Source organism: Volvox carteri (assembly GCF_000143455.1).
Source record: "Volvox carteri f. nagariensis unplaced genomic scaffold VOLCAscaffold_100, whole genome shotgun sequence".
Taxonomy (NCBI): Eukaryota; Viridiplantae; Chlorophyta; class Chlorophyceae; order Chlamydomonadales; family Volvocaceae; genus Volvox; species Volvox carteri.
The window spans coordinates 28,214-49,115 of record NW_003307643.1 but is presented as its reverse complement, the minus strand read 5'-3'; the positions used below and the strand labels follow the sequence as shown (position 1 = coordinate 49,115).

Genomic DNA, 20,902 nt, shown 5'->3' with positions numbered 1-20,902 from the left:
GTCTACAAATACGCGCTAAGGCGCTCCGCCAGCATCTTGAGGGGGGACTTTTCGACGGCCAGCAGCTACTACATGTAAACAGCGCTTTCCATTGTTGCGGCCTGGCTCTAAACTAAGCAGCTGTCGAGGACTACTTGCTATTGGCAACTGTGAGGCGCGTTCGAAAAGCTGCAGCTCCATAAAGTCATTTCTCGGTACACTTTGTTAATTGATACCTGCGAGATGCCGTTTGGAAATTTTCGAGGAAAGACTGCCGGAGCGCCAGGGGCTCCCGAGGCTCCAGGCCCGCGTGTGAATGACCCGCTGGCAAACGGAAACTAGCAAACGGATTTGCTTGTGGGAAGAAGAGGGTGCTGAAGTCGCATGTGCCCTCCGTGTTCCTTTCCATGACAGCGCTGCAGATACTTCGCCACACGCCACCGACCACCGACCGCGCGTACACCAAGAAAACAGACGCCTCCAAACGCCACCGTGAGGCCGCAACCCACCCTAACAACCACAATTTCGCAATGCTAAGAGACACAACAGATTTACACGTCGAACGAAAGATATTGAGCCAGGTCGCCGCGCAGCAATTATGAATCCGCGGGGCTCCTCTTTTTTACGAGGACCCAGATGACCAAAAAGCTGCCGCGATCGTCATAACCCCTAGAAAGCACAGCCCTCCATCCAGTCGACTGATCATCTTCATCGTCGTCGTCATCGTCATCATCATCACGTGACCTCTTTTCCCAGCTTTCCCCAAGATCCGGACACCCTACGCCGCCGAAATGAAAAAGGGCCCTCGCTGCACGGCGTTGTGCTCGTTCGCGACTCGCACAGGCAGGGTTACACAGCAGGCCCCTTCCTTCCCCCCGTTCTCCCCCACCACCATCACACACATCACCAATGCGTGTTAGGAAAGTTGGAGAGCGCTCATAACTAATAGAAATTTCAAAATCCTGACACCATCCTAACCAGATAATCCGGCGAAGAAAGTCAGCCATCTCCAGGTGACGGGGTAGCCACCGAAACGGCACACCCTGTGTTTTACCTCTCCTCCAGGAGCAGCATGGCCGTCGTAGCACAGCCGTACAATGCCGTACACACGTAACCAACCCTACCGTGTCGTCACACTCATCGTCGTTCTAGTGTTACACGCAAAACCTGTACGTCACATATCGTCCTGCAGTTTCACTTGGTCGTACAATCCTGACCACTTGGCCTCGTTGCAAGCCCAGGTAACGGGCCACAGCGTCCGAGGACTGCGGGGAGAGGGAGGGGGAGATGGGGACGGGGGAATCAAGTACGACAATGGGATGGTCGGAGGGAATCACGTGAACGGCATGCAACAAAACAGGCTGGGTTGGTTCGGCCGGTAGTTGGGGCAGGGGCGCCCCTCCCCCCTCCCCTCGACCCTGCCCAAGCGGCGAGGTGCGGTATGTATGTATGTATGTATGATGTGTGAAACAGGGGGGTGTATCTTCGCCCGTGGCAGCTACCCTGCGAAGCCCTGCCTTCCCCGGTATTTCGGGGCACCCTCATCCAGTCACCCTAGTCAAACTTCTCAGTGGATCGCTCAGGTTCCGCACCCACCACCAGCATCCAACGGAATCTGCCGGGTCGACGGCGGCCCAACTCCATTCCTGGTCGGCTCGCAGGTTAACTTTATCCCAGGTCACCACCGTCCATCAACTAGGGGCGAAATACCTTCCACCATCGGAAGGATTTTCGACCCTGATAGGCCTCCTATGTATGTATGTATGTATGTATGTATGTATGTATGTATGTATGTATGTATGTATGTATGTATGTATGTATGTATGTATTGTATGTTGTTACAGGGTGGTTAACTTCGCCAGCGTCCCCCTTTCCCGGGGCAGTCCCTGCTCTCCCCTGCTAGAGGGGCACCCTAATCCGTCACCCCATCCGACTTCAGAATGTATTCGTTGGGTTCGGCAACTCACCACCAGCATCCAACCAAATCTAGCGGATCAACGGCGCATCAACTTAGTTCCTGGTCAGCTCGCAAGTTGATATTATCACGTCCTACACCGTCCATATGATGGGGGGCCACCTCCCATTTCATCACTCCTCAAACACCCGAGGAGCTGGCAGGCGGATTTGAACCCGGGTCGACTGGATCGACTGGGAGCAGAAGTCAGGCCTTAACTTCTGCCAGCCGCCTGCCTATAATGTATGTATGTATGTATGTATGTATGTATCTGTCTGTTACATATCGATCCGTGCCTGACAATGGCCACGGGACATAACCTTAGGAAACGACCACCGAGCCACTCTCGTCCTCGTGGGGGAAGAGGGCCGTGAGGGGTCCCCGCAGTCCCCTCTTTTGCTCGACCGAGGACGTGCAACCCCCCACCCCCCCCCCGTTTCCCCCCTTGTGCCTTGTCAAGAGGAGGAAAACGAGCGCACGGTGGCTACCGGGGGCCCTCTCTCAACCAACCATCCAACCTCAGCACGCGCTGCTGTGGCACATTTCCGTCCATGCAGCCTTTGAACCTTGAGCCTGCAGCAGGTGCGCGGCTTGCTGCCCACCCCGGGTGGGTCCACATCAGCACATCACCCGGTTGCCCCTCCCCTCCCCGTGATGAGAGGCCGCCCCACCGGCACCTCTTAGACCCGAAAGCTGAACCCTACAACCAAAACTGACCATCACTAAGGCCCCCCCTCCTCAACGAACTACCTGGCGAACCCCAAACCACCATGCAAAGCTGTGTCAGGCCCCGATCAGCCAGCCAGCCCGCGGCCGCACCAGCGGGGTGTGTGTTTCAGTCCCTTGGAGGGGTGGCCCGTCCCGGTACGCGTCAGGCAGGCGGGGCGGGCCAAGGTGTCAAGGCGGGAGCTTGTCTGACGGGGCGAAGGCTCGCTGGTGGGGCAGCACCGCACCACATCATCATTCCGTCGTACATTTATGAATGTACGAATGTGCATCCTCCCCCAAAAAATATTTCTTTCCCCCCGTCCCTACAACCACCTGTACGACTTCGCCCCCTCTCCTCCATCACATATGTACGGACGGGCTTTCCCCAACATCCCACCGTACCCCTGTATGTATATCCATCTTCCCCTCTCCCGCTCTCTCCCGTTTTGCGACCCTTCAGACGCCAGCTCCGGAACCTTCGGACCCCCCCTGAGCGCCCAACCGCATTCTAACCCCCGGTCAACCATTGACCCTCCGCGTCGTACATTGAAGTAATGATGATGTAATCCATCACTCTCTACCCCCCACATCCTTGGCATCAGCTTCACTCGCTGATGGTGGTTCGTCTTCCCCCCATATTGGACGGCCTCGAGACAAGCTGTTCCCCTTTCTATCACCTTTGATGTGTACAGCTACCCCTTCCCGCCTCTGCCCATCCCTCCTCTTCAACCACAAAACCCAACCCTCTCCCCTTCTTCCCCCCACACTCTTGCCCTGGCCAAGCAGCTTCAGTCGTTCGTGGTTCGTCTTTCCCCCCCCCAGCCCCCCACCCAAACCCCACCTGGATGCGCGGCAGCTGAGTCTCCTTGATCTTGTACCGGTCCAGCAGCGTTCGCTTCTCGTCGGGACTTAGAATTCGGTGCTCCGGAACCAGCGTGTGCTCCGTAATGTTGACCAGCAGCTCAGACTCCAAAAAGTGCTCGATGCAGTACTTGGGTCGCATGTCCTCCAGGGCGCTCTTGGCGAAGGGCGTGAACTTGACGGCGGTTACCATGATGGCCCTGTTCACCTTCTCGTCCTTCATGCGCTCCGCAAGCAGCTGGAGAATGGGGCGGGGAGGGGGCGGGGAGAAATGAGGGCTAAGGGTGTGTTTTGGGGTGTGTGTGTATATGTGTATGTGTATGTGTATGTGTGCATCTTGAAGTGATGATAAAGACTGGGTTGTGTTTGACAAAGCATTCGTAAAACATGCAAAGAGCTGCGATGATCGGTGGGTGCTTTTTGTGATGGTGGGTGCTTTTGTGGTTGCCGTTCGCGTGGAGCTGGCTGGCAACCTGACGACATCTCTGCTCTTTTTCCCCCCCTTACAATACACATACACACACTTACGCACATACCTACATATATACATACGTACATACATAGCCCGCCAGCATGGTTCCCTGCCCTCTTGCACATGTCCGTCAGCCCCCACCTTGATTGTTTTAACTCCGACTTTTTGCTCCTCCGGAAAGAAGACAAACATCTGCAAGGGGCCGAGGACGATAAGGTACGACGACATTTCCGTGTGAGACAACCCGCCCATTTCGGGGGGCTGTGTGGAAATGGATTTTGTAAACCCTAAGTTATGTTGAGTTGCGCCATGGATTCGGTCGGGTCGGCATGCCGCTCGGCATGGCACAGCTTCCCGCTAAAATGGCTCAGTTCGCGATCAAGTTCGCAGGCTTGAAAGGTGTCCAGGTGCGAATAGGGCGGTGTTCAACGCTGCGTCCGGCGTCGCTGTTGTGTACGACAGCCACGGCGGGGCGACCTTGGGCTGCCGTTGCCCAGCGCACCTGCTCGGTCGGGTCATCCTGCTTGGGCACCAAGATGGTGAGGTCGTCTTTCCTGGGATTCTCGCCAAATCTATCGCGGAATTGGTCCTTTGATGTGTTAATCTCTTCCTGGCTGACGAGGTAACCACGGTCGTTTAGCATTTGGAGGCATGTCCGCCGGACCCGCCATAATCGAGTGAGGTTATCCATGTCGGGCTAGGTAAACTGTAAGTGGCGCCGAGCAAAGTCGGCCGGCCAACCAAGGACGGCCGACAGGCGGCGCAACAAGGTTAGAAGTAGGTTATCTAAGGAAGAGGACAAACTGGATAGTTTTTATAATTCCCTCAGACGTCAGTACAGGCGCTTTAGGCAGGATGCGACTTAAGTTTAGTGCGAGCTCTGGCACAGTTATATGCTTAGTACTATTGAATTTCCGTAACACTCTATATAATATCAAAGTTGTGCACAGGTGAGGCCTTCTAAACGCCAACGGGTCTCGTTAGCAGTTAGTAGCAACAATCCATCACGGCAGTCCTGTCCCAGTGCCGTAACACGAATCCTTAACAATGCTACCAAAGTTGTAGGTTGAGAAATGCTTAGTGACGCCTAATTGATTAGGTCAGTGTACACAAGATCTCGCAGAAATGCTCTCTTGAGTTTCGAGTTTCTTTCAGCATTAAACCATGTCGGATAACGAGGACCTTGAGGATCAGATAGCTGATCAGCATGCTGATGAAGACGGGGGAGAGGCAGCTGCTGAGGGCGACGGGGGTGAGGCGGCTGCGCTAGTTGAAGGCGAAGCGGATGAGGAAGAAGAAGCGGAGTTCCAGGATTCCTCGGAGGTAGTGCAGCAACTGCAGGCGGTCATTACTTGAACAGGTTCTAACGGGTGAGTCCTGGTGCGCAGGAGGATGACGACGAGGAGCAAAACGAATATGAAGCCGATGGATTCATTGTTGACGAACCTGAAGAGGAGGAAGAAGAAGAGGAGGAAAGGCGCGAGGCTCCCAGAAGGAGGAAGCGAAAAAAACGGGAGCGCCAGCTCCGCCTTGACGATGACGACTATGACCTTCTGGAGGAGAACCAAGTACAGGTGCGGTGCCTGGAAAGGCGGGCCTTTATAACATCGGGCAAGCAAACCGCCTAGGCTGTTTGCTTAGTGCCACGTTGCTCCCAATAGTCGGCCCAGCTGCTGTTTTTGCCACCCGTTGTTGACCGGGGCAGGGGATCCGCCGGCCCACTGGACGGAAGCGCTTGAAGAGCAAAGCAGAAGATGCGCGAAAAGCAAACGACGCCGCGGATATCCAGAAGGAACTTTTTGGCTATGAAGGTGAGGTGCGGGGGAGGGGACGCTGCAGACACACCCCATATACACCCCCCCTTCATGTCGCTCCAGCCCTGCTGGACTGGGTGAACTAGTGGCCCGGGTACCCACATCCCAACCCACCCGCTGGTATGGATCGTCGTGGCCTGGCTCCTTACAGCTTGCTTTTGTTGTGCCCTAAGCAAAAAAACATATTATCATTACCGTGGCTCTCTTGAAAAGGGAGAGGGAGGGCTAGGTGACCAGGGATTCAGCACCAGATGCCATGTGCACACATTGGTGCTGTTGTATGGAGGAAAAGAAGCGGGTTACGATGGGGGAACCCCGCCTCCTGCACCAAGTCTCGCCCTGCCCAATACACCCTGGGAAACAACCTAGGAGGGGGGGGAGTCGTGCCCGAGTGGGCTTTTTAGGTCTGTTTCCCTTTCCTACCAGGCCGTTTCTGGATGAACGGGCCCGTTGATTTCCTTTCACCTCTACACACACACACTCCGCGCTCCGTCTATCTCTGGTAGGTATCTGCTGTCCTTCATTCGCCAGTGGTTCATCTTACACACACATCCCCCTCCCCTTCGTCTCCATCCTATATCCTGTCCTCCCCCCACAGAGCTGGAGGACGAGGTGGAGGACGCGGGCGGCCGCGAAGACCGGAGGGACACCTACGAGCAGGTAGTAGCTGGGCATTCCTTTCCAGACGGGGACTTCTTACCAGTTGCGGACTGGCGACTGGAGCTGGGGGGGGGGAAAAGACGAACCACGTTATGCTGGGTAGGGCTATGTGGGTTATGGAGGGTACTCTCTTTTCCCCAACTCCCCGAAACACACACGTGCACATACATACATACACGCGCACGCATACACACGCATGCACGCAGGGCGGTGAGGAGGATTTTGATGATCTTGATGAGCAAGATGAGATGGCGGATTTCATTGTGGAAGGCGATGATGGCGCACCGCGTCGACGTCACCGGCGGCGAGCAGCTGAAATCCCGGGGGTCAGCAGCCGAGCTATGCAGGTGGGTTGTGTGTGTGTGTCTTGGGAGTGTGTGTTGGGGAGTGCATTGGGAGGGGGAGGGGAGGGGAGGGGAGGAAAATCACGCGATGCAAAAATTTTCAAAAGTAGTAATTGCGATGACCTAAGCACCCCCGCTGCTGTGAGCTGGTGGGGACGGTGGGGGCTGGGATGGGATGGGTATTATGTAGGAGGAGGAGGAGGAGGAGTCAGATACAGCAATGGGCTTATGCTGTATTCTGACAATAGCCATAGCCGAGCATGATGGGGGATGTTCGGGATAGATTATTTGATTTGAGAATATCGGCGAGTAGACCATGGCGACACGCGCACCTAAACCCGGGTGAAACATGGACGAAAAAACACAATTCGAGGGGAGGAGGGGGGTTGGAGGGCTATGGGAGGGGGGGGGAAGGAGGGGTATATGACGGGTGAGGGCAAAAGCCGCTACAGGAACCCTAGGCCAGACCTGGACAGGAACTGGACAGCGCACCACACAGTCCCCCCCCCCATACACACACACACACAACTCCGGCGGCCACTCACTACATTTTCTTTTTTCGTGATATTCCCTGCTGTGCTGTCTCGTTGTGCTTGAGGCGGCCTCAACCTGTCCCGGATTGTCCCGTGATGGGGGCGGCGGAGGGGGAAGCAGAAATGGAGAGAGGCTGAGGGGGGGGCAGAAATGGAGAGAGGCTGAGGGGGGTAGACGGCCGGGCGTAGGTGATGGCTGGTTGGGTGGCTGGTAGTGGCTTGATGTGATTTTCCATGCCATGCAAGAAGCAGCGGGTTTAAAGCCGATATTTAATGCACCCCGACATGCTCAAGTAGGAGTAGGGTAAGATGGATGGTTAAGTGGGTGGCTGGGGAGGTGGGTTTCGAACCAGGGATACCGATTAAATCATGAGGGGGTAGTTGGGTTTTGACAGTACGACAATACCCACGTGGTGCGTGGAGCTGCATACTAGGCCGACTATAGGCCAAGAACACATAATTAGTAATGAGTACGTATCCGATTTCCTGACAGACGTGCGCTTTATTACATGCATCCACATGCATATGACGCCCATGTCACATGACATGCATCGGCGTTTTTTGGATTTAGGATTATATGTATTACACTAACTGCACAACATGCACATATCTGTGTACGATACCATGTACGGCATGTGCTGACATCTTCCTCTTTTCCCCCATAACCTCAAACGCGCGCGCGCATGCGTGCGCATGCACACAAACGATCATACCATACATACATACATACAGGATGCCTTTGACATTTTCGGTGACGTGGACGCGCTCATGGAGATGTACAGCGCCGCCCGGCAGAGGCCAGCGGGGCCAGCGGACGGGGGGGATGTGGGTTTGGATGCTGAGGGGGCGCTGGAAGACGAGGAGGACGAGTACTTGGAGGACGAGGATGAGGCTGCGGCGGAGGCGCGACGGCAGCGGCGGCAGCAGCGCCAAAGGGATAAGACGTACAAGCAGGCTATGAAGGTGGGTACGAGGGCGGGCAACGTCCTCTGTGACGGTGTCTGGTTTGTTTTGGAGGAGGGGGGAGAGGGGGAAAACTTGTGCATGTGTATTATTTTTTATGACCGGAGCTGCGGGAAGGAAACGAGATGAAAAGGTGCTTAGGGTTACAAAATTATTTTGACGGAAGCAAAAGCTCCGTAGTCTAGAAAGTGGTGAGTGGTAGAGAAATTAAATTCCTGTTTTCAGTGGATGAAGATACGCGCAGGTGTGTGCACGGGTGTGAGTGTTTTGCGGGCGGGCGGGGTAGGAAGAGGAAGTGGGTACGGCGTTGTCGTGGGCCTTGGGACAGGACCCACAGGGTCCCAAGGTACCACAAGGCTGGCTTGAAGGACGGAGAAGCTCTTGTTTATAAGGGCCTTTTCTTATTAATCAAAGGGCGGAGGGGCAAGGGGGGCTTCCCGGCATCTACGGGTGCCCCTTGGGATACATTTGGTTCCGGAGCTGGTGAGTGTTTTTTTTTAAGTAAGTAGTGGGGGGGGGACGTGGGGGCGATATACACATAGCCCCTGGACCTGGACCCCACACCGGATCTCAACATCTTGATTTGTTGGTGTTAATCGTTCGGATTTCGTTCCTTTTTCTGGATCCTGGATCTGGATTTTGTGAGTTCAGGTGATGGATCCCGAGCAGCTGGCGCGAGCGCACCTTCGTCCCGAGGACCAGGAGATTAAGGACCGGGATATCCCGGAGCGGCTGCAGGTGTGCGGTGTACGGGTAGCGGCACGAGTACGAGAGTAGCAGCTATAGGTCATAGTGATGATAATGGGGGGTTGCAGGTGTGTTGTGGTGTTTGGTGTGTTGTGGTGTTTGGTGTGATGTGGTGTTTGGTGTGGTGTGGGGATGTTGTTGTTGGATTTCGAATGAACTCAGTTGCGAGAAGAGAAGCCAGTGCCGGGGGTTTTACATGGGTTTACATCTCTACTGAAGGAAATAGTCCGTAGGCAGTCCGTAGTAGTGACGTGTCTATGTGTGTGTGTGTCTGTGTGTGCGTGCGTGCGTGCGTGTGTGTGTGTATGTGTGTGCGTCGTCACGTCTTGCCGGAGGGCCCGGTGCACTTGGATGCCCCCAGGCTGGAGCAAGGGGTGGGGGCTCCCAGCTCGAGGGCCTCATCTGCATGCGGACAAGCCGGCCAGTTAGCTGGCTAGCTAGCTAGCTAGCTAGCTAGGGGTGTGTGTGTGCGTGTATCTCCTCGCCCCCCATCACCACCACCACCACCCCATCCCAGCCCTCCTCACGCCACCAACAACACTGACACCCGGGGAAACATTACTGCCAACACAAACCCAACACCAAGACCACAAACGCTGCAGTACTTGGATTCTGTTCTCCTCCACCTGTGCAATTCTTGATAGATTTCGCTCTTCTGATGTAGACCCAGCCTGGTAGCAGGACCAACAGAGAAAAGCAGCAAAGTGCTGTTGTTGTTGTTGTTGTTGTTGTTGTTGTAGGGGAAAGTGTTGTTCCTTTCGGCCAAAATGTACAAATCCGCTCTCCTCGCGTAGCTGCGCCTGTGGCTCCTTTCAGCGGCTTTAGTCCCTCAGTCGAAAGTGTCACCTTCCTGTAATATCTCCCTTTGTTATCTTTTTCTGCGTTATCTGCGTTTTTTTTATCCGTCAACTTTTGTGTCAACTTATTACTGCGGCGACGTAGGAGGTGTTGGGACTGGACGGCGGCGCGGGTGGCGCAGCCGCCGGTGCTGGATTCGGTTTGGATCTGGACGCGGCGGCGGATTGGATCTACACGACCATGCGGGATAACAACACCCCGGAGTGGCAGTTGCTGGCGCGGGGGGTGGAGGAGGTGAGGGGGGCCAGGGGAAACACATACACATGCGCGCGCGCGTGTTAATACACACACGCAGTGCCATCCTTGCCACTTCCTGCCCGCGACGCAATTCATTGGACCACACACCCACCACAAGTAACTTTCAAAGTGTGTCAAATTGACTATGCTTTACTTTGTTCACCTCATCAACACGCACACATAGACACATATCGTCGTCATCATCTTCTTGTTGTTGTTCTTCTTCTTCTTCTTCTTCTTCTTCTTGTTCTTCTGCAGATTGACGGCACATACGACTCGTCCACTGCCAGCGGCCGACTGGACGATCCCCACGCCGGGGAGCACCGTGGCGAGGTGGAGGGGGAGGACGTGCTGGGGGGGCCGCGGGAGGTGCTGTTGCGGCTCAGCTTCCATCGAGCCGTGCTGATGCCTCGTTCCGAAGTCGGCATGAAGGGCTGGAGCGAGGAGGAGATACGGCACGGACGAGTACGGCAGGCGATACGGCAGGTGGGTGGATGCATTTCCTGCGGATTAAGTCGTGTTTGAGATGTGGCAATGACAAATACCATAATTCGCTCCCCGTTTGGTGTTTGTCATCGTCACACCGCACGCACGACTTTTTGAATGAATGAATGTCGAATATGAAGTGCCCCTGAATGGAAATGCCAATTGAGTTTGTTCGTTGAATCTTGAAAATTTCTTCCCGAGTGGCTCCCGATGATGAACGTGTTTTTTTAATACACATTTCCCCCTTCCCCCTTGGGCCCCAAAACAAAACCCCAAAACCCACCTCCCTTTCCCCCCCTCAAAACCCCCCGAAACCCCCCCTTCCCTCGAAACCCCAAACCCCCAAAACAATCCGCCCGCAGGTCCTGACGCAGTTTTTCGAGCGGCATGAGGAGGTTCCCGTTGTGGCCATGTACCGCAAGGAGCTGGCGGGGCCGCTGCTGGCCATGGCGGCGGACGACGTGCCGCTGGTGACCACACAGGAGGAGCTAGAGCGACAACGGGGGGTGCGCTGCAAACAGAGTTACGACCAGGGCTTCGTACAGCCGCATCATCGGCGCATTCGCAGGTGAAATTTTTGACTTCGAGGGGGGCGGGGAGGGGGGTGAAACCGTGATATGGGAGAGGGGAGGACGGCGGGGGGCCGGGGGGGGGGGAGGACGGGGAGAAAGGTCCTGATGAAGATGAGAAACTCCAAATAAGAGATAACTGCTGACGCCCAAAATACCCGAGTGTCGGCTCGTTGATTTGTTTGTTTTTTAAACCCTTAAGTTATTTTTAATTAAAAAGGACATTTTTAATTATCTATATTTAAGTCTTTTTAATCGGAAAGCATTTTCAGACCCTCATAGTCAGGGCAACCTCTGGTGCGATAAGTTTTGTTTGTTTCCGCGCAGGTGGGCGGTACTGTGGGCCGTGTTCGATTTGGCGCTCAAGTTCCGTTCCCTCACGCAGCGTCGGGAAAGAGCCGCCGCCGCTCTGGCTCGATCCCGGGACCTGCTGCACTCTATGATGGTGGATATTGACCCGCTCGGGGAGCGAGCGGCTCAGCTGGATTTTGACCTGCGTGCGTTGGACGAGTGCCAGGACGCGTTACAGGTGCGTTTATGCGCGCGATGTGTGTGCGCGCGCGCGTGTGTGTGTATGTATGTGTGCTTTTACGGCGTGAGGGGGTGTATGTAAAGGGGTGGAGTGGGGGTGGGTTGTAAATACTCGCCTCCTTTAGCTGTTGGTATACTTCGGCACGTGGCCACTTTGTCCGTTGTTTTTTTCCTTGCGTCGTCCCCATTTTTTGCACATGACTTAACCCCGGCTCCCTTTTTTACGTATAATGCCCCTATACACACACGCACGCACACACACACAGACACACACAGACACACACACACACACACACACGCACCTCGCTTTCCTCCCCTTTCCTTCCTTTCCCTTCAGACCGCCGGTAGCTCTGAGGCGCTGGCTGATGTGCAGCAGCGCATGAGTCAGGTGCTGTCCGCCTACCCCGAGGTGCAGATGGCGGCTCTGTCCATCACCACGGGGGGGGGCCAGGGGGGCCCCACACGGCGTCCGAACAGGGGGACCATGAACAAGACGGCGCGGCTGCTGGGAGTGCAGGCACGTGTGCGGATGGGGCTGGGGTTGGGGGTGTTCCCGCCTTATGACTGTGTGTATTTGTGTATGTGTGTATGTATGTATGTATGTATGTATGTATGTACGTGTCTGTTACATATCGATCCGGGCCTGACGCTGGTCAGGGGCACCTAACCGTAAAAACCCCAACCGGAACGACCACCTCGAAGCACACCGCCATTGGAGGGGCGTTGTATCGGTCGGGGAAAAGGAAAGATCCGAAGAAGAATTCACACACCCACACATCAACCCCGTCCCCATACACACTCCACGCACACACCGCGTGCTCATAAACCCCCTCATCCTCTGAGACGTTGAAACACACTTCACGCAATTTTTAAAACCACCTACCCACCGACCCCACCTCACCTCATTGCCCCCGCAGGAGCTTGTTTCGGATTTCTGTCTGACTTCCCCGCAGTTTGTCGCCAACCTAGCTGACGCGGGTCAGGGGGGCCCGGTGCACGAGCCGCCCACCCCGGGGGGGTCCGTCCTGGACTGGGCGACGTCGGCGCTGGAGTCGTTCAAAGCGAGACACCCAGAGGTACGGCAGGTTGCTATTTCTCTTCCCCCCCCACACACACACACGTCCCCGCCCCGCCGCGCCCCGCGGACGCCAGCCGTTGCTTTGTAAAAATCCCCCCAAAAAGGAAGATTCTTTTTGGAATACAGCTTTAATTTTTTTGGTTTTGGAAATAAAAAAAACACATCCACGTTACAATATATCTAGTATGGTTGAGAGAGAGAGAAGAGAGGCTGATGTGATTTGTACGGGTCCGGAGCCTCAGCTAGACAGGGGCCTTATGTTGGGTCGTGTGGAGAGGGGAAAGGAGGAGGGGAGAGGACGTTGCCTACATGTGGCATGGTTCGTGTGTGTGTGTGCGTGTGTGTGTGTGTCTGAGAGAGAGAGGGGGGGGTTGCCGTGGGGGTTTGCAATCCGTTCGCTCGTTCCCTATCTCTCCTCCACCCCTTCGTCCTCATCTCCAATTCCCAATAAATGCAATTCTTTCCTCCCTTCCCCCCCCCACCCCGCCCCGCCCTGAGGTGTGTTATGAGGTGAATACATGCGCAGTTATCTTTGCGCAAATTCGACTAAATGATGATTTACGCCCTCTCCTGCGCCTCCTACGACCCCCCTCCCACCCTATCCTTTCTTATATTTCTCCTCCACTGCCGTACACCCAACCCCTCAGAATGTCGCCATCTCGTCCTTCACAGCCGACAACCTCGTGAGCCAGGTACGAGCCTGAACAGGAGAGGGGAAGAGGGCGGGGGACGGGGGACGGGGGGAAAAGGGGGGAGGGCAAACGAGAAAGGAAGGGGGCGGGAAGGGAAAAAGGAAAAGATAGGTATATGTATATATATATGTGTATATTATATACACATATATATACACACATATATTTATCCCATCTCCCTTCCTCTGCCTATATATATAAGAACGTAACCAGTTCTTCCTCAACCACTTCCCCGCTCGTGACCTCGTTGTTAGTTGTTCGGTTAGTTCTGTGAGCTGTGGTGCTGTGGGTTCCCTTTGGAACATCGTTCCCCTCCCACCTCTGCCGCTGCTGCTCCCACCGCTGCCCGTGTCTTGGCTTCTCCTCCGACTCCTGTTCGCCGTCCGCGCACATCTCCTCGCTCACGGCCGCCTCTTTCTCCCTCACTCCCCTACCTCCCCCTTTATCTCCCCCTCCTCGCTCACGGCCGCCTCTTTCCCCCTCACTCCCCTACCTCCCCCTTTATCTCCCCCTCCTTGCTCACGGCCGCCTCTTTCCCCCTCACTCCCCTACCTCCCCCTTTATCTCCCCCTCCTCGCTCACGGCCGCCTCTTTCCCCCTCACTCCCCTACCTCCCCCTTTATCTCCCCCTCCTTGCTCACGGCCGCCTCTTTCCCCCTCACTCCCCTACCTCCCCCTTTATCTCCCCCACCTCAGGTCCGCGCCGCTGCGGTGGCCAACCTGGTCAACGACGCGGGAGTGCGCACCTTCCTCCGCAACGAGTTCTTCCGCTTTGCAGTGGTGTCCTCGGACGCGACGGAGGCGGGCCAGGCGGTGCTAGACCCCTTCCACAAGTATGTATGTATGTCGGAGAGGAGGGGCGGGAAGGGGGGAAAGGTCATAGGACCGTTGGTTGGAATCTGTTTTGGGTTTTAGGAGGGGGTGCCGCCGGCCTGTTGGCGGTCGCGGGCCCGAGAGCGGGGGGGTGGGAGAGGGAGGGGGACGGAGCGTGCTTGCAGAATGTGGTGTATGTATTTATGTATGTATGTGTGTGAGTTTTAGCGCAGCGTGGGTAAGCACCTACCCTTCCCCGTGCGCGCATATCTTGCAGACACAGACAGACACAGACATACATCCTCCCCAAAAACGTTTTCGTCGCCCCGTTTGTGTATCGGTGAGCATGTGTGTAACCTTTTCTCCCCTCTTTTAACACCCCGGCGCTGAAGGTACGCTCTGGCTGCCCGCCTCCGCAAGAAGCCGCTCCACTCTTTTGGTGGCTCTGACCTGATGTTGCGGCTGGAGGAGGCGAACCGGGAGCGCCTGGCCAACCTGCTGCTGCACCTGGAGAAGGGACAGCAGGAGAAGCTAGTGGGGGATGTGGCGGAGCTGTACCAGTCTAGTAAGCTTGGGGATTGGGGGGGTGTTGTCCTGGGGTGGTGTGTTGGGGGGTTGGAAGATAAAGCGGGTAGGGGTTTAGGGTTGTGTGGGTGTATAGTGGGGGCCTGTCTGGCGAATGGAGGGGTCGAGATTGTTTGGGGGAGCGGGGGAAAGGGTTGGAGGTTTCGGAGCTCTCTCATTCCTTCCTGTCTTGAGAGGTCGAGAATAGAATAGTGAGTGTAGTGGGGATGGCGTGACGACGCTCTTTCCACGTACATACATACATAAACACAGGTCCTTCACCCGCTCTCCCTCCCTCTCTCCCTCTCTCTCGCCCTGCCCCCACCCGCCCCTCCCCCCACCGGACCCCTCCCGCAGGTGATCGAGCTGCTGTCGCCCAGCAGTGGAACACCCTGCGGCTGGAGATCGTCAAGTCGGCTCTGGAGCAGCACCTGCTGCCGGCCTTCAGAACGCACTTCCAGGCCAAGCTGTTGGCGGATGCCCGGGAGTCCGCGCTGCGGCAGTGAGTCCGTGCGTATGTATGTATGTATGTGTAGGGGTGTAGGGGTGTGTATTGGGGGGAGAGGGAGGGGATGGGGGAAGGGGCAAAGGGTGCGATGATCTGTAGCACCCCGCTACACCCCCCGCTGCACTCACCCCCCCTACAAATCCCCTCTTTCCCCCAACACACTCTTGCCCTGGCAGCAGCTTCACTCGTTCGTGGTTCGTCTCCCCCCCCCCCCACACCCATTTCAATCATCGTTGCCAGATGCATATTATGCAGGTACCCTTAAAATGCACAAAAATCCCCCTTCCATGCGCTTCCTGGCTTGCTCCCAGTCCTGCCCTTCTACACATCTCGCCCTTCTTACCACCTCCGTACTTCAACTCCTTACGGACACTTTTCGGAAACTTTGGAAAGCCCGTTTGCCAGATTTCCCCTTATGGTTCTGTGAAAACTCAGCTGAAGTCATTGCAATGGTGCATCGTTACAATGCAGCGCAACTTCCCGTCTTTGCCAACTTCGCACAAACCTCCTCCCCCTTACACGACCCCTCTGCTCAACCTACCGCCCCTCCTCCAATGCATACCCGTGCATCCTCGTCACCTGCCCGCGCACAGTCCGCTCGTGCCTCCGACCGTCCTATACACCCCGACTTTCATCCAGCTCATGCTCGTGACTTTACCCGCCTGTACACTAATCTTCCACACCACCTCCTCCGTACTGTCCTGGAAGAACTTATCCATCATTGCTTTCTCTTCGCTAACGTCACCTGCTTGTTTGTCCGCATGTTTCCTCCCAAACCTGGGATCGCCCTCCCTTCCTTCACGTCCGAATATTGTGAAGGCCCTACCCCTGCACACCGTTACTCTTCATACGCCGATGGTTCCCAGACCGTGTACTTCTCGGTCCACGACCTGGTTACCCTCCTTACCGCACTTCTCTCCGCTACTTTCATTCGCTTTGGCCCGCACCTCGTGCAACAAATCTGCGGAATTCCCATGGGCATATCCCCGGCCCCTTATATTGCAAACCTCTTCCTCGCTTGGCATGAATATAAATTCTTACACCAATTCTACTCCTCTACTACCTCTTCCCATAATAAAATTATCCTTAAATCTTTTCAGTTTACTAAACGTTACCTCGACGACCTCCTCTCCCTGGGAAACCCACACCTATCATCCCTCCTCTTCTACCTATCGGAATCAGTCGGACCCCACACCTTGCGCGGTATTTACCCCCCTCAGCTTGAAATTCCAGTTCAGCAACACCCCGACGGCAAAACACCTTTTTTAGATATCCTTTTAGTACATACCCTACGTAACGGCTGCAGTTGGTATGATACTCATCTTTATGATAAGCTACAGCAATCAGCTTTTTTAGATATTCGCCTTTCTCGCTTTGTTCATGCATCCTCGTCCGTTAATGAAGCAGCAAAACGAAATATTTTCATCAGCCAATTCCGTAGATTACAGCGCATTATCACGGACGTTCAGAATTTTGCGCATTCCGTGGCTAACCTCATGGCACAACTCGTTGTGCAAGGTTACCCGCGACGGCGCCTTGAGATACAATGTGCTCAACAACTCTTCTACTGGCCACAACTCTTCTTAGTACAACGCCGTAATGGCTTCGATATCCTTTCTCACATCCTTAACCTGCTCCCTACCCTGCTTCCTAATTCTCCTTCCTCGCTTCACTAACTCTTGTTCCTGCAACTCTCTATCCTGCCCCTAATTACCTTTACTCCTTTGTAGTTCTTCTTTTCCTGCCCTTAATACGTTTATTCCTGCCCCTCCCGTTAGGCACCACGGAGTTGCATGCAGATGCTCCTGGTGCGCACGGTTTGGCGGGAGCCATATGTGGCCCCGACCCACGCACTATTTTCATCTGCCCCCGCTTTTTTGCACAGTTTTTTTGCACAAGCTTTGTATTTTTTCCAAAATTGTTCTCACCCCGTTACGCCTTTACTACCTGTTATGCAATCGTTCACTGCGTCATCATCCCTTCATCCGGTACGACACGTCGCATGCTTTTTCTTTCTTAACTGTTTCCTTTTCCTTTCTTTTTCCTTCTTAGTTAATTTTTTCAAATCCGCCAGCCAGTTACTACTTTTCCTCAGCAGCATTCGCATGTCTCCTTGTCCTTTATCGCACCCGGCTCACCTATTTCCTACCCTTTTGCTTTGCATGTGCCTTTTGCCACTACTTCTGCGGCCTGGCCAGGTGAGTCCAAAGGGTGGTTCGAGCTTCTTTGGTATATCACGTTGCCGTCGGTCGGCTAGCCGGAATAGATTAGTCGGGTCGGTCGGGTCGGTCGCGCGTTTTAGTTTTTTTTGGGGGTTGGGAGGAGCACTTGCATACCGACAGCCTTTTCAGCATCAGCAAATCAGCTATTTCTCCAGGCCAGCAATTTTACGCCACCTTTACGACAGCACCATTTCACTACGCTTCCGCCGCCTTTACTACTACTTTTCTACTCCTACTTCTTTACGGATTGGCAATACTACTCCGCGTTTTTAGTTCTGGCGGCTTAGGTAGGTAGTTTTGTTTTTTTCCGACATCATCTTCACTTCTTCATCCCGAGGTCACGGTCGCCACGGACGCCTTTCGGTCAGTTCTACGTTGGTTACTCTCTTGCCCTGGCAGCAGCTTCAATCGTGTGTGGTTCGTCTTCCCCCCCCCACACACACGCACGGCCTCCTTTTCCAATTCCCCAGGTACTCGGACGCCCTGTGGCAGGTGGCCACAGCGGGTCCTCTGCGCCTGCCCCTGGCGGATGCGGAGGACGAGTTCCTCACAAACCCACGGCTGTGTATCGTTGTGTACGGCAACCAGGTACGGCGGTACGACGTGGTGAAAGAAAGCAGCAGCGCCGCATGGTAGCGCACATGGATTATGGTTTAGGAGGTAAAATGAAGTGACCGAAGGGATGGAGGAGGTGGTGACGGAAGAGGGGGGGAGGAAAAAAGCTAACGCCCACTTACCACTCACCTACACGCCCAACCCGCTCTATACACATACATACACACACAGACACAGACACAGAGACACGCAAAACCGTAAACGCACACACGCAACATAGACACGCAAACACGCATATCATCCCGCTTTCCCCCTTGGAATATCCGTCTATATGTCTGCTTCACTCGTCCGTCTCTCGTCCGTCTCTCCCCTCTCCCTCTACTTCTTGTGCACTCTTTCCTTGGCAGCAGCTTCACTCGTTCACGTGGTTCGTCTTTCCCCTCTACCCCGCCCCGCAGGAGGTCAACCCCGCCACGGGTCAGCCCAACAACACGGCGGTTGTGTTCCTCAACGAGTTGGGCAACCTGGTGGACTTCTTCTTCGCGGGGCAGTTGTCTGGCAACCTGAGACGGAGCGGGCAGGGCGCAGGGGCCGTGTTCACTGACCCGGCGAAGGCGAGCACGTGTGTGTGCGTGTGTGGGGGGGGGGAGGGGAGGGGAAGAGAGGGGCCAGGTAGGGGGGAGGAAGGGGGGGAGAGGGGGCTGTTTCTGGGAACATGTAGGCCAGGCGGAACTGGAGGGAGGATCGCCGGTACGGGCGGAGGAAGAGACTTCATTACTGGACGGCTTTTGTCCCTTCTTCAACGCGCGCACACACACGCACACACATACATATGCTCACACACACACACACTTGCAATGGCCATCCCACCAGGCTCTAGGACTTCGTGGCCTGTACACGACCTCACAACTCCCGGGGGGGCCCCTGCCCCGCCTCCCCCACCCCCAATTTAACTAGCTATGCTCTTGATTACCTCCCTGTCGCAGTACGAGTAACCCGCTCCCCCCCCTTCTTTTCCCCGCGCCCACCCCCCTTCCCCGCAGTCCAAGGACGCTAACCGCATTCGTGAGAAGCTGTTGGAGCACCTGCCCCACGCCGTGCTGGTGGGTATGTCGGCTCCCCAGTGCCGGCAGCTGCACGAGGACATCAGGAACATCGGGGACTCGTTGCTGGAGCACAGCGCCGAGTGAGTGGGGAGGGGGGGAGGGGGAAGGGAGAGGGGAAAGACGAACCACGAACGAGTGAAGCTGCTGCTGAGAGGGAGAGGGAGGGGATCACATCGCTGTGCGTTAGTGAAGGGTTGGGAGGTTTTACGACGAAGAACGGGCGATTGTTGGAAAAGGGGGCCAGTCGTGTTGTTGTTGTTGTTGTTGGTGGTGGTGGTGGTAAGGAATCGATGCCGAGCAAGAAGGCAGTGCTGCGGACGGCGGCGGTGGTGGTGGTGTGTGGGGGAGGGGAAGGGAGGGGAGGGGAGCCTGACGAGGATGACGGGGAGGACATCTAGGCGTCGCTGGGAGTGGGTGGAATGTGGAAGCCACGGTACCGTTCCCCACCTCCCCCCAAGAAAAACACACATCATCATACTAGGAATACTCCGTGTAATCCTGCCGTACCGCACCGTGCTGCACCGCACCGTACTGCATTGTACGGGACAGTGCCCTGCAGGATCACGAGACTCGCGGCATATACTGTTACCCGGTGGATGAGAAGTTGGCAAAGTTGTGGGAGAACAGCCGCGCCGCCCGGTCCGAGTTGCGGGAACACGCGCCCCTGGTCCGCCGGGCGGTGGGGCTTGGACGTGGTGCGCTGGACCCGCTGGCGTTGCTGGCGGCGCTGTGCGGGCCCGACAGGGAGGTGAGTGCCCCGGGGGGCCGGGGGGGGGAGAAGAGGGGGGGGAAAGTGTGTGTGTATGTGTAATGTGTGTATGGTGGGAGGGCAGGGGGAAGGAACACCAGTGGGTAGAGGTTGGCTTGTGTGATTGCGTTCTCCCTCACACCTCTTTTTTTTTCTTCCGCCCACTTCTTTTCCTGTTGTTGGCGTTCCCGACGATACTTCCCGATACTTTGTGCCTCTTTTTGCACACATCATATGTTCCTTTCCCGCAACTCTTTTTACAGCGATTTCTCTCGCACACATACATAGACGCGCGCGCGGGGAAAAATCTTAATTTTAAGTTGTATAATTTCTTTAAGATTATTATAAAGTTTCTATAAAAGTCAAGTTAAACCTTAAGTTCAATTACTTGGAGCTGGCGAACCAGTTTGGGTCCTGATTTGAGTAGAGTAAAGCCTACACCCTGTCCACGTTTCGTGCCCGCCCGCCCCTCCCCCCTTTCCCCGCGATTTCCCCCTCACCTCCCAGGTGCTGTCGCTCAACGTGTACGACATGCAGGATGCCCTCGGCAAGGACGAGCGCATGGCGGCGGTGACACGGGTTATGGTGACCGCCACGGCGCAGGTGCGGTGTTTTTACACACATAGACACACAGACACGCACCCCGCTGGAAAGAGTTTCATGAGGCGTCATCAATCTTCCTGCCTCCTCCCCCCCTCCTCTTGGCACAAACACATATACTCACTCGCTCACTCGCTCACTCACTCGCTCACTCGCTCACTCGCTCACTCACTCGCTCACTCGCTCACTCGCTCACTCACTCGCTCACTCGCTCACTCGCTCATTCACTCACTCACTCACTCACTCACTCACTTGCACGCCCGGCCCGCCTTCCACGCCAACCCTCCCACCACGCAGGAC

General features: G+C 55.5%; 2 protein-coding genes across 2 annotated transcripts in view; one reads left to right on the top strand and one right to left on the bottom strand.

The window, feature by feature from the left end:
- Positions 1-372: 372 nt before the first annotated feature.
- On the bottom strand, positions 373-4,903 carry VOLCADRAFT_109457 (uncharacterized protein). The gene is made up of 4 exons (XM_002958605.1): positions 4,477-4,903; positions 4,116-4,166; positions 3,483-3,740; positions 373-1,244 (listed from the first exon to the last, which is right to left on the bottom strand). Exons 1-4 carry the CDS (start codon positions 4,663-4,665, stop codon positions 1,134-1,136), a joined length of 609 nt encoding a protein of 202 aa, XP_002958651.1. The 5' UTR covers positions 4,666-4,903; the 3' UTR covers positions 373-1,133.
- Positions 4,904-5,138: 235 nt separating this feature from the next.
- The window catches only part of VOLCADRAFT_120010 (uncharacterized protein), a gene marked incomplete at both ends in the record, with an annotated part of 23,891 nt that continues 8,127 nt past the window's right edge, over positions 5,139-20,902 (top strand). Inside the window, 24 exons of the mRNA XM_002958621.1 lie at positions 5,139-5,297; positions 5,363-5,548; positions 5,680-5,785; positions 6,387-6,448; positions 6,655-6,795; positions 8,058-8,288; positions 8,940-9,026; positions 9,978-10,127; positions 10,389-10,616; positions 10,979-11,184; positions 11,513-11,714; positions 12,054-12,125; positions 12,634-12,792; positions 13,293-13,304; positions 13,442-13,486; positions 14,183-14,319; positions 14,692-14,864; positions 15,221-15,365; positions 18,064-18,181; positions 18,607-18,780; positions 19,192-19,251; positions 19,282-19,334; positions 19,804-20,002; positions 20,510-20,605. Of these exons, the coding sequence (XP_002958667.1) occupies positions 5,139-5,297; positions 5,363-5,548; positions 5,680-5,785; positions 6,387-6,448; positions 6,655-6,795; positions 8,058-8,288; positions 8,940-9,026; positions 9,978-10,127; positions 10,389-10,616; positions 10,979-11,184; positions 11,513-11,714; positions 12,054-12,125; positions 12,634-12,792; positions 13,293-13,304; positions 13,442-13,486; positions 14,183-14,319; positions 14,692-14,864; positions 15,221-15,365; positions 18,064-18,181; positions 18,607-18,780; positions 19,192-19,251; positions 19,282-19,334; positions 19,804-20,002; positions 20,510-20,605 (3,201 nt within the window). The remainder of the gene's footprint in view (positions 5,298-5,362; positions 5,549-5,679; positions 5,786-6,386; positions 6,449-6,654; positions 6,796-8,057; positions 8,289-8,939; positions 9,027-9,977; positions 10,128-10,388; positions 10,617-10,978; positions 11,185-11,512; positions 11,715-12,053; positions 12,126-12,633; positions 12,793-13,292; positions 13,305-13,441; positions 13,487-14,182; positions 14,320-14,691; positions 14,865-15,220; positions 15,366-18,063; positions 18,182-18,606; positions 18,781-19,191; positions 19,252-19,281; positions 19,335-19,803; positions 20,003-20,509; positions 20,606-20,902) is intronic.

Bases quoted from the DNA above. Each gene is read 5' to 3' on its own strand.
- VOLCADRAFT_109457 (XM_002958605.1), bottom strand. From the start codon at position 4,665: ATGGATAACCTCACTCGATTATGGCGGGTCCGGCGGACATGCCTCCAA. The intron at 4,167-4,476 runs GTGCGCTGGGCA...GGCCCCTTGCAG, and splicing joins AGGATGACCCGACCGAGCAG to ATGTTTGTCTTCTTTCCGGA. The intron at 1,245-3,482 runs GTGGGGTTTGGG...CTCTCCCCGCAG, and splicing joins CTCAGCTGCCGCGCATCCAG to TCCTCGGACGCTGTGGCCCG.